We start from the raw sequence: 16234 nt of genomic DNA, 5'->3' as shown, positions 1-16234 counted from the left end.
GATTTAGGACTGAGTGGAGGAGGAACTTCTTCCACCCCAAGGGTTTGTGAATTTCTGGAATTCCCTGCCAGTAAAGTAGTCGAGGCCACCTCATTGGATGTTTTTAAGGCAAAGATAGATTTTTGAACAGTAAAGGAATTAAGTGTTATGGATGGAGGTGAGGGATGGGGGTGGGGGGTGGTCAGTGGAACTCAGTCTGTGAAAAGATCAGCCATGATCTTATTGAATGGCAGAGCAGGCTCATTGGGCCAAATGGCCTACTCCTGCTCCTATATCTTATGTTCTTATGGGATTTTTTTGTGCTTTTTAAAACTTTGGAATGAAATGACAAAAAACTGTTTTAAAACCAAGTATTTACAAGAATAGCTGCATCTTTTGAAAGCAAGGAATTTGATACCTTTTACGAACCATGTTTGTGTAGCTGTGAGTTCTAGAAATGTGCAGATAAACTGGGGGCAAGGGGCTATTTACAAGTGAAGCTGACCCAATGTCAAATTTGCGTTTGATTACATCCTTGTGAATTAACTTAGGCCATTTTTACACATTAAAGACAGCAGAAAATACAATCTGCTGCAGTGACAGCTTTTGCTAATGCCTATGGTACCATGTTATGATTGAACAAAGGTGCACAAATGGTCATTGCAGAATCAATCTTTACACATCAATTATTGAAGAGAAACAGAAGAAAAGTGCTAGAAAATAACATGTTTATTTAATAGTGAATAAGGTAGATGAAAAGTTCATTACTGACCAGCACACATATCTAAATACTTTTCACAATCAACACACATACGCACATTCAGAATTAACATTCAATGTTAAAACTCATTTAAAAATATTGATCTGTACCGTTACTAATAGAGAATATCTGTGTGAACACAATGAAACTTCCCATTTCATACACAGTCATTTTAGGTCATTCATAAATAAACCTAATGCAAGGCAGTTTCATGGTGCACTTTTAAGGTTGATGCAAATAAACCATCAATCTAAATTTGCTCTAGCAGGACCTGAGCCTTTGGATGATCTGAAATTTAAGATGACTAGTTAGTGGAGAAGGATAGGATAAAAAGCTATAGTATTAAGCCTGTATTGACACAAACAACAACCCCAATTCTTCAATTGCAATCAATGCTTTTTGTTTGGAGGGTCACACTTAATATAATTCAGCATAATGACTCATGGAATGATGAGGGACACATTTATGGGGAGGGTGTGGGGGAATCTCAGTGAGGCCGACGCATGAAGACTCTATTGAGTTCATTTTTTTCTTTGTTACAATTTCATCTTCTCGCCTGATAACTGACCAAATTGAGGAAGGCTCACTGGACTTGAAACATTAACCCTACCTTCTTTCCACAGGTGTTGCCAGAACTGTTGCATTTGTCAGGCAATTTCTGTTGTTGCTTCAGATTGACAGTCTACTTGACTGCTGAGCAGGATTCAATCAATCAAACTCCCACTAGGTGGTGTGCTTGGGCAGCTCAGAAGAGTGTTTCCTTGACTGCAAGTTTTTCTCCTTTTACCCCAAAGCATAAACAAATAGCACAGGTTAATCTGCAAGAAATCTGTAAAAGGGCTATGTCACAAACTGCCACAACTAAAACAATTGACACTAAGGAATTTGTTCCCTTTCCAATTGCCAACAGAAGACAGCAATACTGTAGAATTAACCAATGTCATACTAAGATGGAAGAGTTTGAATAGGAAGGTGTGGTAATAAAACTATCAGGATTGCATCCAATCAAGGATGGAGATGTTGTGTTAGAATGACATAAGCTGCTTTACAATACAAAGAGTTCTAATGCCATTCACCAGAGGATTGCCGAACAGGAGATCAACTTAAGGCGATTCATGAAAGAACCCAAAGCAGCATGAGGGAAACTATTCTTCAGAACTGGAATGCACTGTCTGAGAGTGTGGTGGAGGCAGATTCAATTGTGGCTTTTGAAAAAGAATTGGATCATTATCAGAAGAGAAGGTTTTGCAGGGCTAAGGGAAAGATGGAGGACTGAAACCGGCTGAGTTGCAATCACACGAAAACAATCTGGAGAAAATAGATCACTTACTTCTGAGCTGCTGCTGTTTATAGACAATTGACAATAAGTGCAGGAGTAGGCCATTCTGCCCTTCGAGCCTGCACCACCATTCAATATGATCATGGCTGATCATCCTTAATCAGTATCCTGTTTCTGCCTTATCTCCATAACTCTTGATTCCACTATCCTTGAGAGCTCTATCCAACTGTTTCTTAAATGAATCCAGAGACTGGCCTCCACTGCCCTCTAGGACAGAGCATTCCACACAGCCACCACTCTCTGGGTGAAGAGGTTTCTCCTCATCTCTGTCCAAAATTCCCACCACAACATCACTCTATTTAAAATGCATGCATGTGTGCGCACACACACAATCGGTGAAGAAGTTGAATTATTATTGTGACATTTTCAATAAAGTAATGATCATGAAAGATACAATGGCATTTTCAGAAGATGTAAGGATCAATATCAGTGAGACAGTTTTAAACTACAGTTTAGAGAGCCAGATGGTATAGTGAGTTCGCACATTGACCTCTCACTCTTTTTTAGATTTGGAACCCAATACTCACTCATGGGACGAAGTAGATTGGGTTGGGATATCTGGTCGGCATGGACGGGTTGGACTGAAGGGTCTGTTTCCGTGCTGTACATCTCTATGACTCTAAGAGCCTTGTGAGACTCAACCCAGTTCTACCGGGTTGTGTACCCATTTTAAAAGACTATCCCTAACTGGACTGAAGGCTGAGATAGACCTATTTTTAATCAGTAAGTGAACCAGAGGTTATGGGAAGAGGCAGGAAAGCGAAGTTGAGGTTTATCAGATCAGCCATGATTGCATTGAGAAGCAGAGCAGACTCTATGCACTGAATAGCCTATTTCAGCTCCTATGTCTTATGAACAATGGAGAATATCAAAACATAGAAAGAACAAACAGGAGGATGTCATTCAGTTCCCTGTCGTTCAGTTAGACCATGGCTGTTTGGGTATGTCTCAAGTGTATCGAGCTACCTTGGTTCCATAAACCCCTAACATTCCTATCCAACAATATCTACCGGCATGGTGGCCCAGTGGTTAGCACTGTTACCTCACCGAGCCAGGGACTTTGTTTCGATTCCAGCATTGGGCAACTGTGTGTGTGGAGTTTGCATATTCTCTCCTTGTCTGTGTGGGTTTCCTCCCACAACCCAAAAGATATGCAGGTTTGGTGGATTGGCCATGGTAAATGCAGGGGGAGAGGGGAAGGTGTTATTTGGAGGGTCAATGTGAGCTCATTGGGTTGAATGGTGTGCTTCCATACTGAAGGGATGCTATGAATCTATCAATCCCAATTTCCAGGTGGGAGCTGAAACCCAGTGCTAGGATAGAGGGAGGTCTAGTCAGTGTCAAATTTCAGTGGAGCTATTCTCAAACAGTGCTTGTCGCTGGTGGTGACGGGTGTTTCAACAACATTCTCTCCATCCACACACAGATGAAACAAATGAAAAAGAACAGCAAATAAGGCAAGTGTAAAACAAGATGCACAAGAAGCTAAAAATAACTAAGTGAGAACAGCCACAGACTAAACTCCAAATAATTGCCAACAAATGCTCACAGAAAAATCAACAATCTTTGAATGGATGCTTTTCCCATTCCTGACTGTTCCCCAATAAAATGGAATGGAGTTATTTTTGAACAAAGGCAATTCTCCAAGAATATACAGTTCAGAAACAGGCCATTCAGCCCAGTGCACCATGCTGGAGTTAATCCTCATCAAAAACTGCTGTTAATCTATCTGCATAACCTTCCAATTCATTTCATTTGCTTCCCTTTCAGCATATCCACACTCCTTAATCATCAACTCTCTTCAGGAATCTTTGGTCCAGGAAAATGAAAATGACCTTACATCTGCTGAAATCTGAGGCCTCCCCTACTTGTGGTCTTGGTTATGGTTCTTGATGGTTTAACTGCATGAGTTACATTAATACTGTTTCATTTTTCAGGGAGATCATGTTTAAATCTCCCCGGCATCTCGCACACACAGACAAGAGCATCTGAAGACCTTAACATCATGGAGCAACAAGACTGCAAGTTTTCAACACAAACAAAATGGCATGACAAAAGTATATGTAAAATATTTGCTTAAAAAAAAAGAAAAAAATAATTCCTTTATATAGTCTCAATTGTGCAAAAATTGCTACTTATAAGGTGAAAATGTAATGGAAAGGAATAATCTCAATAAATGTAATATAACACAAACTTAATAACTGCTCTGGCTTCTATCTGTATGATGTTGCCCTGAAAATATTTCTACTCTGGTTCAGGACCAGAGTTAGGTCCCACTGTGAAGAAACAAGCCAATCTGAAGACAAGTTGCTACTAAAATAGTTAAATGGCATTAAAATAGTTTCTCCTCATTTGGATCAGTGGGTTCAAAGTACTGTATAGTCTGGTCTAATATAAACTGCATAATAGCTCATATTGCGCAGTGACCTCTTCATTGTTTCTATAGTATTGTCCTGGGCTGAGCTTTATGTATCTTAACATTGGACAAGCACTCCAATTCAATGCCAAGTTTAAATTTCCCAGATTCCAAAACCAGGGAAGATTGGAATGCACTGGAACTCTCTTAACAAGATGGATAAATCTCGCTGGAGACACAAAGCCCAGCAAGTGCAGGACTCTGACAGAAAATGCAACCGGACAGGGTGCAGAGTTGTATTGGTGACAAAGCTGGGTTTTAAAAGCTCACAAATTGCAAGAGGAAAGGAGGGTGAGGGACAAATTGAGTTACGTAGTTTGGAGGGGAGACTGAGGGCATTGAAGACAGGCCTGACAGTTTGGAGAAAAGAGGGAAGGGATGAGTTCAGGGAGTGGGAGATGATGCACTTGCTCTTGATTTCAACACGGTGAGCCTCTTGGGAAAATCAAGAGGGGGTAGGGCAGGGAGTTGGGAATTTTGTTCAAACATTGCGACCCAATACAAAATCCTGGTCCGGTGACAATTTCATGTCCAAAGAATATTACGTGAAATGAATGGTCAGATGCACATTTCAGAATCTAATGCATAGTTCATGCATGACAGAAATGTTTACAGAAGGGACTCATTGCGTCTTGAAGATTTTCACATTATTATCCCAATATTGTATACACCATTTTACCCAAGGGATTGCTTAGGCAATGCATGGATTTGGGATTTTCTCACAGAGTTTGCACTTTAAGTGAAGTTGAAAGTTCTGAGGAAGTTCTGCAGTGAAGGCAGTTCCAGAAGGTGAAGGTCACAGGAAACTGTCCTCAACGTCCAGCACACTAGTGTCAGCTTCAGTGTCCACCTCAAGCTCCTTAGGGTCTTCAGTCACCGGAGCAGAATCACTGGAGTCAGCCGGCTCTCCATTCTCCCCACACACAAGGGAACTGAAAGATGAGAACAGAATGGACATGTCTCAGTAATCCCTACTCATTCAGCAATGGAGTTCATGTTTTCTTTTGAATAATAACATTCAAAGGGCCAACACCTAGAAATTTGGGAGATAGACAAGTTTGCAAAGATCAGGAGAGAAAGTATTGGTTCAGTCAGGAAGCAATAAAGAGAGCAGTTCAATGAAAACAACATTTTATGGCACCTTTGGCACCTTTCACACCCTCACAATATTTTACAGCTAAAGCAATTGTTCAAGAAGTCAGCTCATGACCATGTTCTCAAAGGCAAAAAGGCTTGGGCAATAAATGCTGGTTCAGACATGGACACCCACGTCTGACAAGTGAATAAAAAATAACACTGTTGTATGATTGGAAACACAATAGCCAATTTGGCATAGCTAGCGCTCATGAATAACAGTATGATAATGACCAAATAATGCATATTTTGCTTGGTGATGTTGGTTGAGTAACCATGATGCCATCAGATCTTTTCCATCAACCTGCAAAAGTCATAGAGTCATAGAGGTGTACAGCACAGAACACACCCTTTGGTCCAACCCGTCCATGCCAACCAGATATCCCAACCCAATCTAGGCCCACCTGCCTGCACCCAGCCCATATCCCTCCAAACCCTTCCTATTCATATACCCGTCCACATGCCTTTTAGGTGTTGCAATTACACTAGCCTCCACCACTTCCTCTGGCAGCTCATTCCATACACGTACCACCCTCTGCGAGATAAGTTGCCCTGTAAATCTTTTTTATATTTTTCTGCCCTCACCCTAAACCTATTCCCTCTAGTTCTGGACTCTCTCACTCCAGGGAAAATACTTTGTCTATTTACCCTATCCATGATTTTGTAAGCCTCTATAAGGTCACCCCTCAGCCTCCGACGCTCCAGGGAAAATAGCCCCAGCCTATTTAACCTCTCCCTATAACTCAAATCCTCCAACCCCGGCAACATGATGGTCAACTGGATTTTCTACAGACAGGCCTGAACTCAATACAGAGGGACCTCGACTACCTGGCATTCGATTATCCAAATATTGGATTATTCGGCAAGATGCAGGTTCCGAGCTTGGCAAAACTATGTTATCCATCATTCAATTATTTGGCAATCGATTAACCAAACGAAATACTCCCACCAGTGTCCTTCAGATAATTGACGTTCCTCTGTACCTTCAAGCCAAGAGCTGGGACATCCAACTACTAACTTAGTCTGAAAATTACCAAATGAAATATTTGTGGCTGTTTACAATCTGGTGCCATTTTTGACCCAGAGAGGAGTGTTCAAATATTAGTGATGTCATGAAGACTGTGCATTTTACTCCTCTCTCATTGCCCAGCATTGTTCTTGCTTCAGCTCATCTGTTGCTCCATCCCTCTTTCATGTCTTTAATTCTCTGTGCTGGATTGCTTTAATGCTCTCCCTGCTGGTATCCCACACTGCCGTCCCTGTCCTAACACATTAAGATTCATTTCACCAACTCTTGTCCTTGACGTTGCACACTGGGTCTTGGAGCAACACCTCAACTTTACCATTTCTTGCTCTTGGCTTTGAATGCCTTCATGATCTTGCCTCTCCCTATCTCTGTAACCTGCTGCACTCCTGCAAACAACAGATTTACGCCAATCCTGGCCCCCTGACCATTCATAATCTTAATCATCTCCACCATTGGCTGTCATGAATTTTTCCATCCAAAACTGTGGAACCCTCTCCATAAATCTTTCCATCCCTTGACCTCCCTCCCCCTCTCTCTTTCCTCCTTTGAGACGTTCCTTCAAAACAATCTTTTTAAATCAAGCTTTTGATCAGCTGCCTGAAAATCAGTACACGCGTTTTGGTGACAAATTTGTTTGATGATACTCCTTGGAATGTTCTGCTGTGTCAAAGGTGCTGTGCCATTGCAATTTGTTGTTACATGGATAATTAGTGATTAAGATGAAACTGGAATTTACAAAAGTAGTGTAGGGCAAACAGTTTTACTGACAATCACAAAAAAAATTAGTAGCTATAAATGAGTTTATACAAATAGAGAATGGTACAGCAGAGTGGGACACAGCATAGGTACATTGGGCTGAATGGCCTCACTTAAGCCTGTTTGAATGTTTGAGTGTTTTATCACCTTGCAATGCTTCAAGGACCTGTTGAACATTGGCATGGTTCTTTACCTTGGCCTTGTTCCTGCAGCAGACTCACTCGGAGAGTTCTCTATCGGACTGCTAGTGTCTGCAGGCACCTCATGGGGCTCAGGGTCCGGCAATGGGATGATGTAGCCATTATTGGTGCCATTGGGCAGCCCCTCAGTACAGTTGGAGTAGATCACGTTGTCGTTAACTTGGAAGAACTTAGCCCCGGCGCGACCTATGGCTGGGTGATCACCCTTCAGAAAGTCCTGGTTAACCTGGGCATATTTCTACAGAAGGTGTGGGAGGACAGGAGAGCAGGGGAGAAGAGAACAACAAACAGAAAATAAATCCGATTTAAGACACATGATAAATTCTACTCTATCTTTTGCCATCAAGGAGATTTTGTCGTTCATAGAATCACTACAGTGTGGAGGCACGCCATTTGCCCCATCAAATCCACACTGACCTTTGAAAAAACATCCCACCCAGACATGGATTACAGGTTTGGAAGGTGGTGATGGAGGATTCTTGATGAGTTACTGCAGTACATCTTGTAGATGGTACATTGCTGCTACTGTGTGTCAGTGATGGAGGGAGGGAGTATCGAGGGTGCTGGAGGGAGGGAGTGTCGAGGGTGGCGGATGAAGTGCAGATCGAGCAGCTGCTCTGAATTGGATGTCCGATGTAAGAATGTCATTACTAGTAAAACTTGCAAGGAAATATTCTAAACATAAAAGGTGCATTTCATTCAATATTATTGTTACCTTCTTGTAACCCTCACTGAGCTGGTTTCCCATGTGGGTTACTAAAGTTGAAAATGAAGGTCTTTTCTCAAACTCATCATTCCAACACTTTTGCATGATTTGATATCTGTAAAATAGTTTCAAACACCAATTATTATAAGCAAGTCCCAACAGCAACTCTTATAAATTCAGCTTGGAGGTCAGGTTATTGTGAATATTTTTGGACCGTGAGTATGTTATTGTATTCCAAATATATTCTGGAGATGTGGGTGTTACCATCTTTCATTGTCTCGGAGAAAGTGGTGGTGAGCTGCCTTCTCAAACCACTGCAGTTCATTTGCATACCAAGACCCACAGTGCTGTTAAGAAGGAACTTCCAGGATTTTGACCCAGTGACAATGAAGTAACAGCAATATATTTCCATGTCAGGATGGAGTGTAACTCAGAGGGGAACTTGCATATCTGCTGCCCTTGTCCTTCCAAGTGGTACGGGTTTGGAAGGTGTTGTTTTTCCTTCTGACTATGGATCCCTCCCTCAGTCTCTCCCACCAAAGTATCTGACATTTCCCACTCCCTCAGCTCCGTCTCCTTATGTCTGCCCTTCCCTCAGCCTCCCCTTGAAAAGTCTCATCAGACAGCGCTCTCTCTCTTTCCTTCAACCTCCCAATCACTTAGGCCTCTTTTCCTTAGCTGCTCTGCCCCTCAGCCACCCTCCTTCTGTAGCCTCCCCCTGCAAACTGTGGGGCATTACTCCTCCATAACTCTCCCCCTTTTTCCTATGGCCCACAGGTTTTTAACAAATGGGATATGGTGACATCTCCAGTCCCCCTCTCCCATCCACTCCTTCAGGCTTTCTGTTCCACGTTTGTCAAGGCCAGCAAATTCTGAGGTGCGTTCCCTTGTTCCTAATAGTTAATCTTCCCCATCTAGCCCACACCTGATACAGCAGCTCCTGACTTTTACTCACATTTCATCTGAGGCGTACTGAGGTTTGGGCATTCTGTATCCACGCCTAATGGCATTGTAGAATTGGTCATTGACAGGAAGCTCTGGATACGGTGTCCCACCTTGGAAGGAGATTGAAAGAAAAAAGTCACGATATTAAAAGGTGGGGGTGGGGGGGGGGGGCAAGAGTGAGAGAGGAGAAACAGGGAGAGAGGGGTGTGTGAGTGTGAGTGTGTGAGTGAGTGAGTGAGTGAGTGTGAGTGAGGAGAGAGAGAGAGTGAGTGTGTGTGAGAGAGCGAGAGCGAGAGCAAAAAGAAAATGAAGGAATGAGAAAAAAAAAAAGAGTAAAAGGAGAGTGGAATGAAGGCAGAAGATAAAGAAGCCGTTGTTATTTACAGATCAAAAACCAAATTGACATCACTCATATCGATACAAGGCTCAGTCTAGTCATTTGATCTAATTCAGAAAAGCTTTCACAGATTTAGGCTTCTTTGAAGCCCTGAAGCACATCACAAACAACTAAAATTACCAAGAAATCTGGGTACTGCAGCCAATTTGTGTGCAGAAAGATTCCACAAAAACTGAAGAGACAATTTTCAAAATTTTAAATTCATGCTGGTTGAGGGTTAAAAACCTGTTCAAGATCCAGGGGAGAATGCCCTTATGATTGTTTGAAATGACAGTGATGGGATTTTCTGAATAGAAGCAGTTTAACCCCCTTTAATCTGGAATCCCCTTTGATGCCAGTGTAGCACTCACACAGTCCTGCACTCGATTATGAACTCAGATCTCTGAAGTGGGAAGTAGATTCACACTTTCGGATTTAGGGAGAGTGCCATCTCCTACACCACCTCGATAATCGATTCATTCCAGTCATTGGATGTATCTGTGGACCTGAGATGGTCATCATCAAAGACCAGAGGAGAATATAGGAACAGGAGGCCATTCAGCCCTCCCCCCAAAGACTGCTGTTCTGTTCAATGGGAACATGGTTGATCTGCAATTTAATTCCAAATGTAGGATTAGGGAGATCCAACTCAAATTAAGGCCAGTAGCAAAGTTGCAAAATCGGCCCGAACTCCACTTAACCACTGGAATTTCCCTCACAAATGCTGAAGTGCCTTTTATGAAGAAAAAAGTCAGAGAGGGAAGAGAGACATTTGGTTTTTGTGGGTCCTTACCGAGGGTGAAGATCTCCCAGAGCAGGACTGCGTAGGACCAGACATCGCTCAGTGTGGTGTATAGGTTGTTGAAAATGCTCTCCGGTGCCATCCATTTCAGAGGCAAAAAGGTCTGGGAACCAATATAATAAATAGTTACCAACCTGGTGGTTTCTATTTAAACAACTAACAGTCCATGACAAATACATAATGCAAACGTTAAGTGCAACATTATCCTTTTTTTCATTTGTTCACAGAATTTGGGTATCACTGGCTAGGCCTTTCCCTAAAAGACATTGACAAATCAGATGAGTTTTTCAACAGTAATCAGTAGTGGTGACCATTAGGTGAACCTTTTAATTCCAAAGTTTTTTGAATTCAAATTTCATTATCTGCCTTAGTGGGATTTGAACACATGTCCCCAGAGAATTAATCTGGGGTTCTAGATTCCTAATTGAATGATATGTCTCCCTTGTTCCAAGTGATGGAGTGAATTGACATATTAGGCTAGGGGATAGGTCATTAGAGACACAGTGACAGACATCTAAAGGGATATTTTGGAATACTCAGAATAGGTATGTTCCAATAAAGAAAAAATTGTAGGAGAGGATCCACAATCTAAAGAAGTTGGGAAGATGTCAAACTTCAGGAAAAAACAAGAGTGGCAGGTCAGAGGACTGGTCAGATTTTAAGGAATAGCAAAGAATAATGAAAGAGTTAATTCGGAGGAAGAAATTAGCATATGAAAGAAAGGTAGCTAGAATGTAAAAATGGATTGTAAAAGTTTCTATGTGTAACGAAAAGGAAAAGGGTAAATAAAGTGAGTGTTGGATCTCTGGAGAGTGAGAATTTGGAATTAATATTAGATACTAAAGAAATGTCAGCTTAAGTGAGGAAATGTTTTCTTCTATTTTCACTACTGAGGATGCAAAAAAATTCCACCAATAGATGTTGATAAGGAGTTATGGAAGGAAGACAGGAAGTTAGCAAAACAATAATCATGAGGGAAGCAGCACAAGATGAAGGGATGGAGCTGGAGGCTGCTAAGTCTTTGGGTACAGATAGACTTTATCTTAGGGTCTGAAAAGAACTTGCTAATGAGCTGGTAAACGAATTGGTGTCAAGTTATAAATTGCTTTGATTCTTGAAAGGTTCCATCAGACAGGCAATTAGCAAATATTATCCTTCCATTCAGGAAGTGGGGGGGGGGGGGGAACAATAGAAAACTGGAAATGATAGGTCAGTTCATTTCATGCCTGTTGTGGGGAAGGTGTTAAAATTCATTAAAGTGTTTATAGTTATGCACTTAGACAAAAAAAAACTCAAGGTAATTGGGAAGAGTCAGCAAAGTTTTGTGAAAGGGAAACCATTTTTAAGTAATTTATTGGAATCCTTTGAAGGAGTAACATGTGCTGTGGATAAAGGGGAACCTTTAGATATACTATTCTTAGATTTCCAGAAGGCATTTGATAAGGTGCAACATCAAATGTTACTGTGGATAATAAAAGCTCATGGCGTACGGGTAATGTATTCGCATGGAGCAAAGATTGGCTGGCAGAAAACAGAGTGGAAGCATAGATGGATCTTAGATTGATTGGCAGGTTGTGACAAGTGGAGTTCCACAGGATTCAGTGCAGGGGGGCCTCAACTTTTCACAAGTTACAGTTTGATGAGGGAAGCGAAGGCATAGCAGCTGAAGTTGTAGACAACAAGATGGACAGTAAGCTTGTTGTGAAGGAAAGATAAAGAGATTGCAGACAGAAACAGATAGGTTGAGTGAGTGGCCAACAATCTGGCAAACAGAGTATAATGTAGAAAAATGTGAAGTTGTTCCTACTCTGGCAGGAAGATTAAAAGAGCAGAGTGTTACTTAAATAGAGAACGGTTGCAGCATTCCAAGCTACAAAGGGATGAATCACATTAGTAAACAGGCTCAGCATGTAATCAAGAAATATAACAGGATGCTATTATTTATTGGAAGTGGAATTGAACAAAAAAATTAAGGATCCGTTTTGAAGAAGGGTCTCTGGACCTGAAACATTAACTCTGCTATCTCTCCCCAGATGCTTCTAGACCTGCTGAGTTTTTCCAGTAATCTGTGATTTTTTAAAATAAAAGTAAGGATGCTGTGCTTTATTTGAAAAGCCATGAAGTGGAGGTGCCGGTGTTGGACTGGCATGGACAAAGTCAGAAGTCACATGACACCAGGTTATCGTCCAACAGCTTTATTTGAAATCACAAGCTTTTGGAGCGCTGCTCCTTCATCAGGTGAAGTCACTTCAACTTGATGAATGGGCAGTGCTCCCAAAGCTTGTGATTTCAAATAAACCTGGTGGACTATAATCTGGTGTCATCTGACTTCTGACTTTATTTAAAAAGGGCATTGGAGAGAGCACATTTCGAATATTGTATGTAGTTTTGGTCTCCTTATTTGAAGGAGGTGGTAAATCCATTACAGACAGTCTAGTGGAGATTAACTGGATTGACGTCTGGAATGAGTTGGTTGTCTTAGGAGGGTAGGGTGGACAGGCTGGTGTTGTTTTCATTGGAGAGTAGAAAAGTGAGAGGCGACCTGATTGAAGTGTGTAAGATTCTGAATGGTTTCAATAAGGTGGGTGTGGGAAGAATGCTTACATTTGTGGGAGAGTCCAGAACTAGATATTAAAGGCCTTTTAGGACAGAGGAGAACCTTTTGGAGATTACGTGACTTCAGAACTCTCTGCTTCAGAAGGCAGAGTAATTGAATATTTTTAAGATGGAAGTGGATAGACTTTGTTTGGCAGAGAATAAAGGATTCTCAGGATTACATGGAAAGGTGCAGACAGATCAGCCTTAATCTTACCGAATAGCCGAGCAGGTACAAAGGGGCTGAATGGTCTACTTTTGTCCCTATTTGTAATGTTCTCAAAATTATTACTCTAGTGAGAGACAGAGAGGAGAAAGAGACAGATGGGGAAGGAGAAAGGGGGAGGGGAAAGATGGAGGGAAAAATGGAGGGAGAAAGAGAGAGAGAGAGAGAGAGAGAGAGAGAGAGAGAGAGAGAAACAGATGGAGGGTATGTACGAGAGATCTGGTGAGAAAAGAAAGAAAGGGACAGAGAAAGGGAGAAAGTGAAGACTTACATTTCTATATCACATTTCACTATCTCTGGTCATGTCTGAATGAACAGCAGAGCAAAACACACAAATGTTGGTGAATGATTGATAAATATTTCCCAGCAGTATAATATGTGCATGGTGTCATAAGCCTCAAAAGGGACCAATTAACTCACTGCAATATTACCAGCGTGATGACAGATACACGGAAAAGACTAAATTTGAGTGACCGATCAACAAAGTGATTGATCAGTCAGTGAACTGATGGATTGATTATCAATGGATCACAAATTGAAGAATCACTGGAAAGATGGGCAAAGCAACAGCAGATTGATGGGAAGGTAACAAGACAGGACTAACAAGACTAACCACCCATTATGGAGCAGTTACATCACAGAAGGAGGTTATTTAGTGACACAGTAATAATGTCCTACCTTTGGACCAGAGGATTGGGTTCAAGTCCCACCTGCTCCAGAGCTGTGTCATAACATTGCTGAATAGGTTAATTAGAAAATTAGGTTAAAGAAGAGATCCTAAAGTCTTTTGTGGCACAGTGGTAGTATCCCTACCTCTGGGTCAGAAGGCCTGGGTTAAAGTTCCAATCACACATGGCCATGTGTAATAACATGTCTGAGCAGGTTGATTGTAACTATGGAGTGGGTTAAGCATCTGGCAAGACAATTAAGAAAGAGAGGCCACAGATTTCAGATAAAAAATTAAAGTAATTGAGAAGGACCCTCTTGCGGTAAAGTGACAGCATCCCTGCCTGTGGACTGGGAGATCCACCTGCTTCAGAGGTGTGCAATAACATCTCTGAACAGGTTAATTAGAAATACAGGTCAATAAAAATGTTCATTCAACTTATCATATCTCAACACAAACTGATGCAAGAAAGATATTCATATGGATCAGAATACTTATACAGACAGAATGTTTCAAGGTTTAAATATTTACACAAAATGTAAAATGACAACCATCTGATGAAGGAGCAGTGCTCCGAAAGATAGTGCTTCCAAATAAACCTGTTGGACTATAACCTGGTGTTGTGTGATTTTTAACTTTGTACACCCCAGTCCAACACCGGCACTTCCAAATCAAATACAAAATGTGATATTCATACATATGGACAGCAATTCTTACACAGTCCACAGTATTTAAACTGGTCATATTTACATGGAGTGTGATATTTACACAGATGACAATATTTCATGGTCTGTGATAATGATGCAATTTATGATATTTAAGCAGACGATGAGATACTCACACTGCCTCTTGAAATATAATTGGAATCATTCATTATGTCTCGTGCTAATCCAAAGTCACAGATTTTTGCGAGTTTTCCTTCACAGATTAGTACATTCCTTGCAGCCAAATCCCGATGGACACACTACCAAAAACAGAAAAAAAAACTAAAATCAATCCATCACAACTTCACAATAATACTCCAGGAACCCAGTGATAACACCAGGAACTGGGGGAGGGATTCCCTCTGACAACATCAGGTGTGACAGCCAGGAGATTCCCCATAAACCCAATGATGTCTTCAGGATCTGAGATTTTCCAGTGGTGCCATGCACTCACCTGGCTCGCTAACGTCCTTCAGGAAAGGAAATCTGCCATCCTCACTTTGTCTGACCCCCATGTGACTCCAGACATACAGCAAAATGGCTGACTCTCAACTGCCCTCTGAAATGACCTAGCAAGCCATTCTGTTGTGTCAATCACTATGAAGTTTCAACAAAGAAATAAAACCAGACGAGCCACCTGGCACCGACCTAGGTACCGGAAACCCTGCAAAGACCTGCTGACTAACATCTGGGGGCTAGTGCCAAAATTGGGAGAGCTCTGTCTCACAGACTAATCAAGCAACAGCCTGACAAAGTCACATTTGTAGAATCATACCTTACAGGTAATATCCCAGACACCACCATCACCATCTCTGGATGTGTCCTGTCCCATCGGCAGGACAGACTCAGCAGAAATGGCAGTATACAGTTGGGAGGAGTTGACCTGAATCCTTAACTCTGACCTCATGAAGTTTCATGGCTTCAGGTTAAACACGGGCATGGAAACCTCCTGCTGATTACCATGTACAATCTGACCTCATCTGATGAGTTAGTGCTCCTCCATACTGAACAGCACTTGCAGGAAGCACTGAGGGTAGAAAAGGGGCAAAATGTACTCTAGTTGGGGGATTTCAATGTCCAGTACCAAGAGTGGCTCGGAGGCAGTAGTACTGATCGAGCTGGTCAGGTCCTAAAGGATGCATCTGTCAATGACAGTATCGGTAAGAGCGACCACCACAGAGTCCTTGTGGAGACCAAGTCCTGTTTACATCGAGAATACCCTCCATCGTGTTGCGTGGCACTATAGCCATGCCAAATGGGACAGACTTTGAACAGATCTAGCACTTCATAAGAACTTCAGAGATCTAGAACTCAAGACTGGGCATCCATGAGGCACTGTGGGCCATGAACAGCAGAAGAATTATACCCCAGCACAATCTATAACTTCATGGCTCAGTATATCCCCCACGTAACCATTACCATCAAGACAGGGGATCAACCCTGGGTCAATGGAATGTACCAGGAGGGCATGCCGGGAGTAGCATCAGGCATACCTGAAGATGAGGTGTCAACCTGGTCAAGCTACCAAATAGAACCATTTGCATGCCAGACAGCATAAGCAACAAGTAATAGACAGAACTAAGCGATCCCATAATCAATGGA

At 41.9% G+C, this 16234-nt stretch overlaps 1 protein-coding gene across 2 annotated transcripts in view; it reads right to left on the bottom strand.

Moving 5' to 3' along the window:
* Positions 1-690: 690 nt before the first annotated feature.
* Positions 691-16234, bottom strand: part of pdgfrb (platelet-derived growth factor receptor, beta polypeptide) — a 95838-nt gene continuing 80294 nt past the window's right edge. For both annotated transcript variants that reach the window (XM_072590324.1, XM_072590325.1), the window contains exons 18-23: positions 14770-14892; positions 10432-10543; positions 9273-9372; positions 8327-8432; positions 7605-7849; positions 691-5426 (exon numbers count right to left, since the gene is read on the bottom strand). In XM_072590324.1, the coding sequence (XP_072446425.1) occupies positions 5291-5426; positions 7605-7849; positions 8327-8432; positions 9273-9372; positions 10432-10543; positions 14770-14892 (822 nt within the window). In that variant the 3' untranslated portion in view covers positions 691-5290. The remainder of the gene's footprint in view (positions 5427-7604; positions 7850-8326; positions 8433-9272; positions 9373-10431; positions 10544-14769; positions 14893-16234) is intronic.

Source organism: Chiloscyllium punctatum, chromosome 20 (genome assembly GCF_047496795.1).
Source record: "Chiloscyllium punctatum isolate Juve2018m chromosome 20, sChiPun1.3, whole genome shotgun sequence".
Lineage (NCBI taxonomy): Eukaryota > Metazoa > Chordata > Chondrichthyes > Orectolobiformes > Hemiscylliidae > Chiloscyllium > Chiloscyllium punctatum.
The sequence above is the reverse complement of the archived record's forward strand: the minus strand, read 5'-3'. Positions and strand labels throughout refer to the sequence as shown.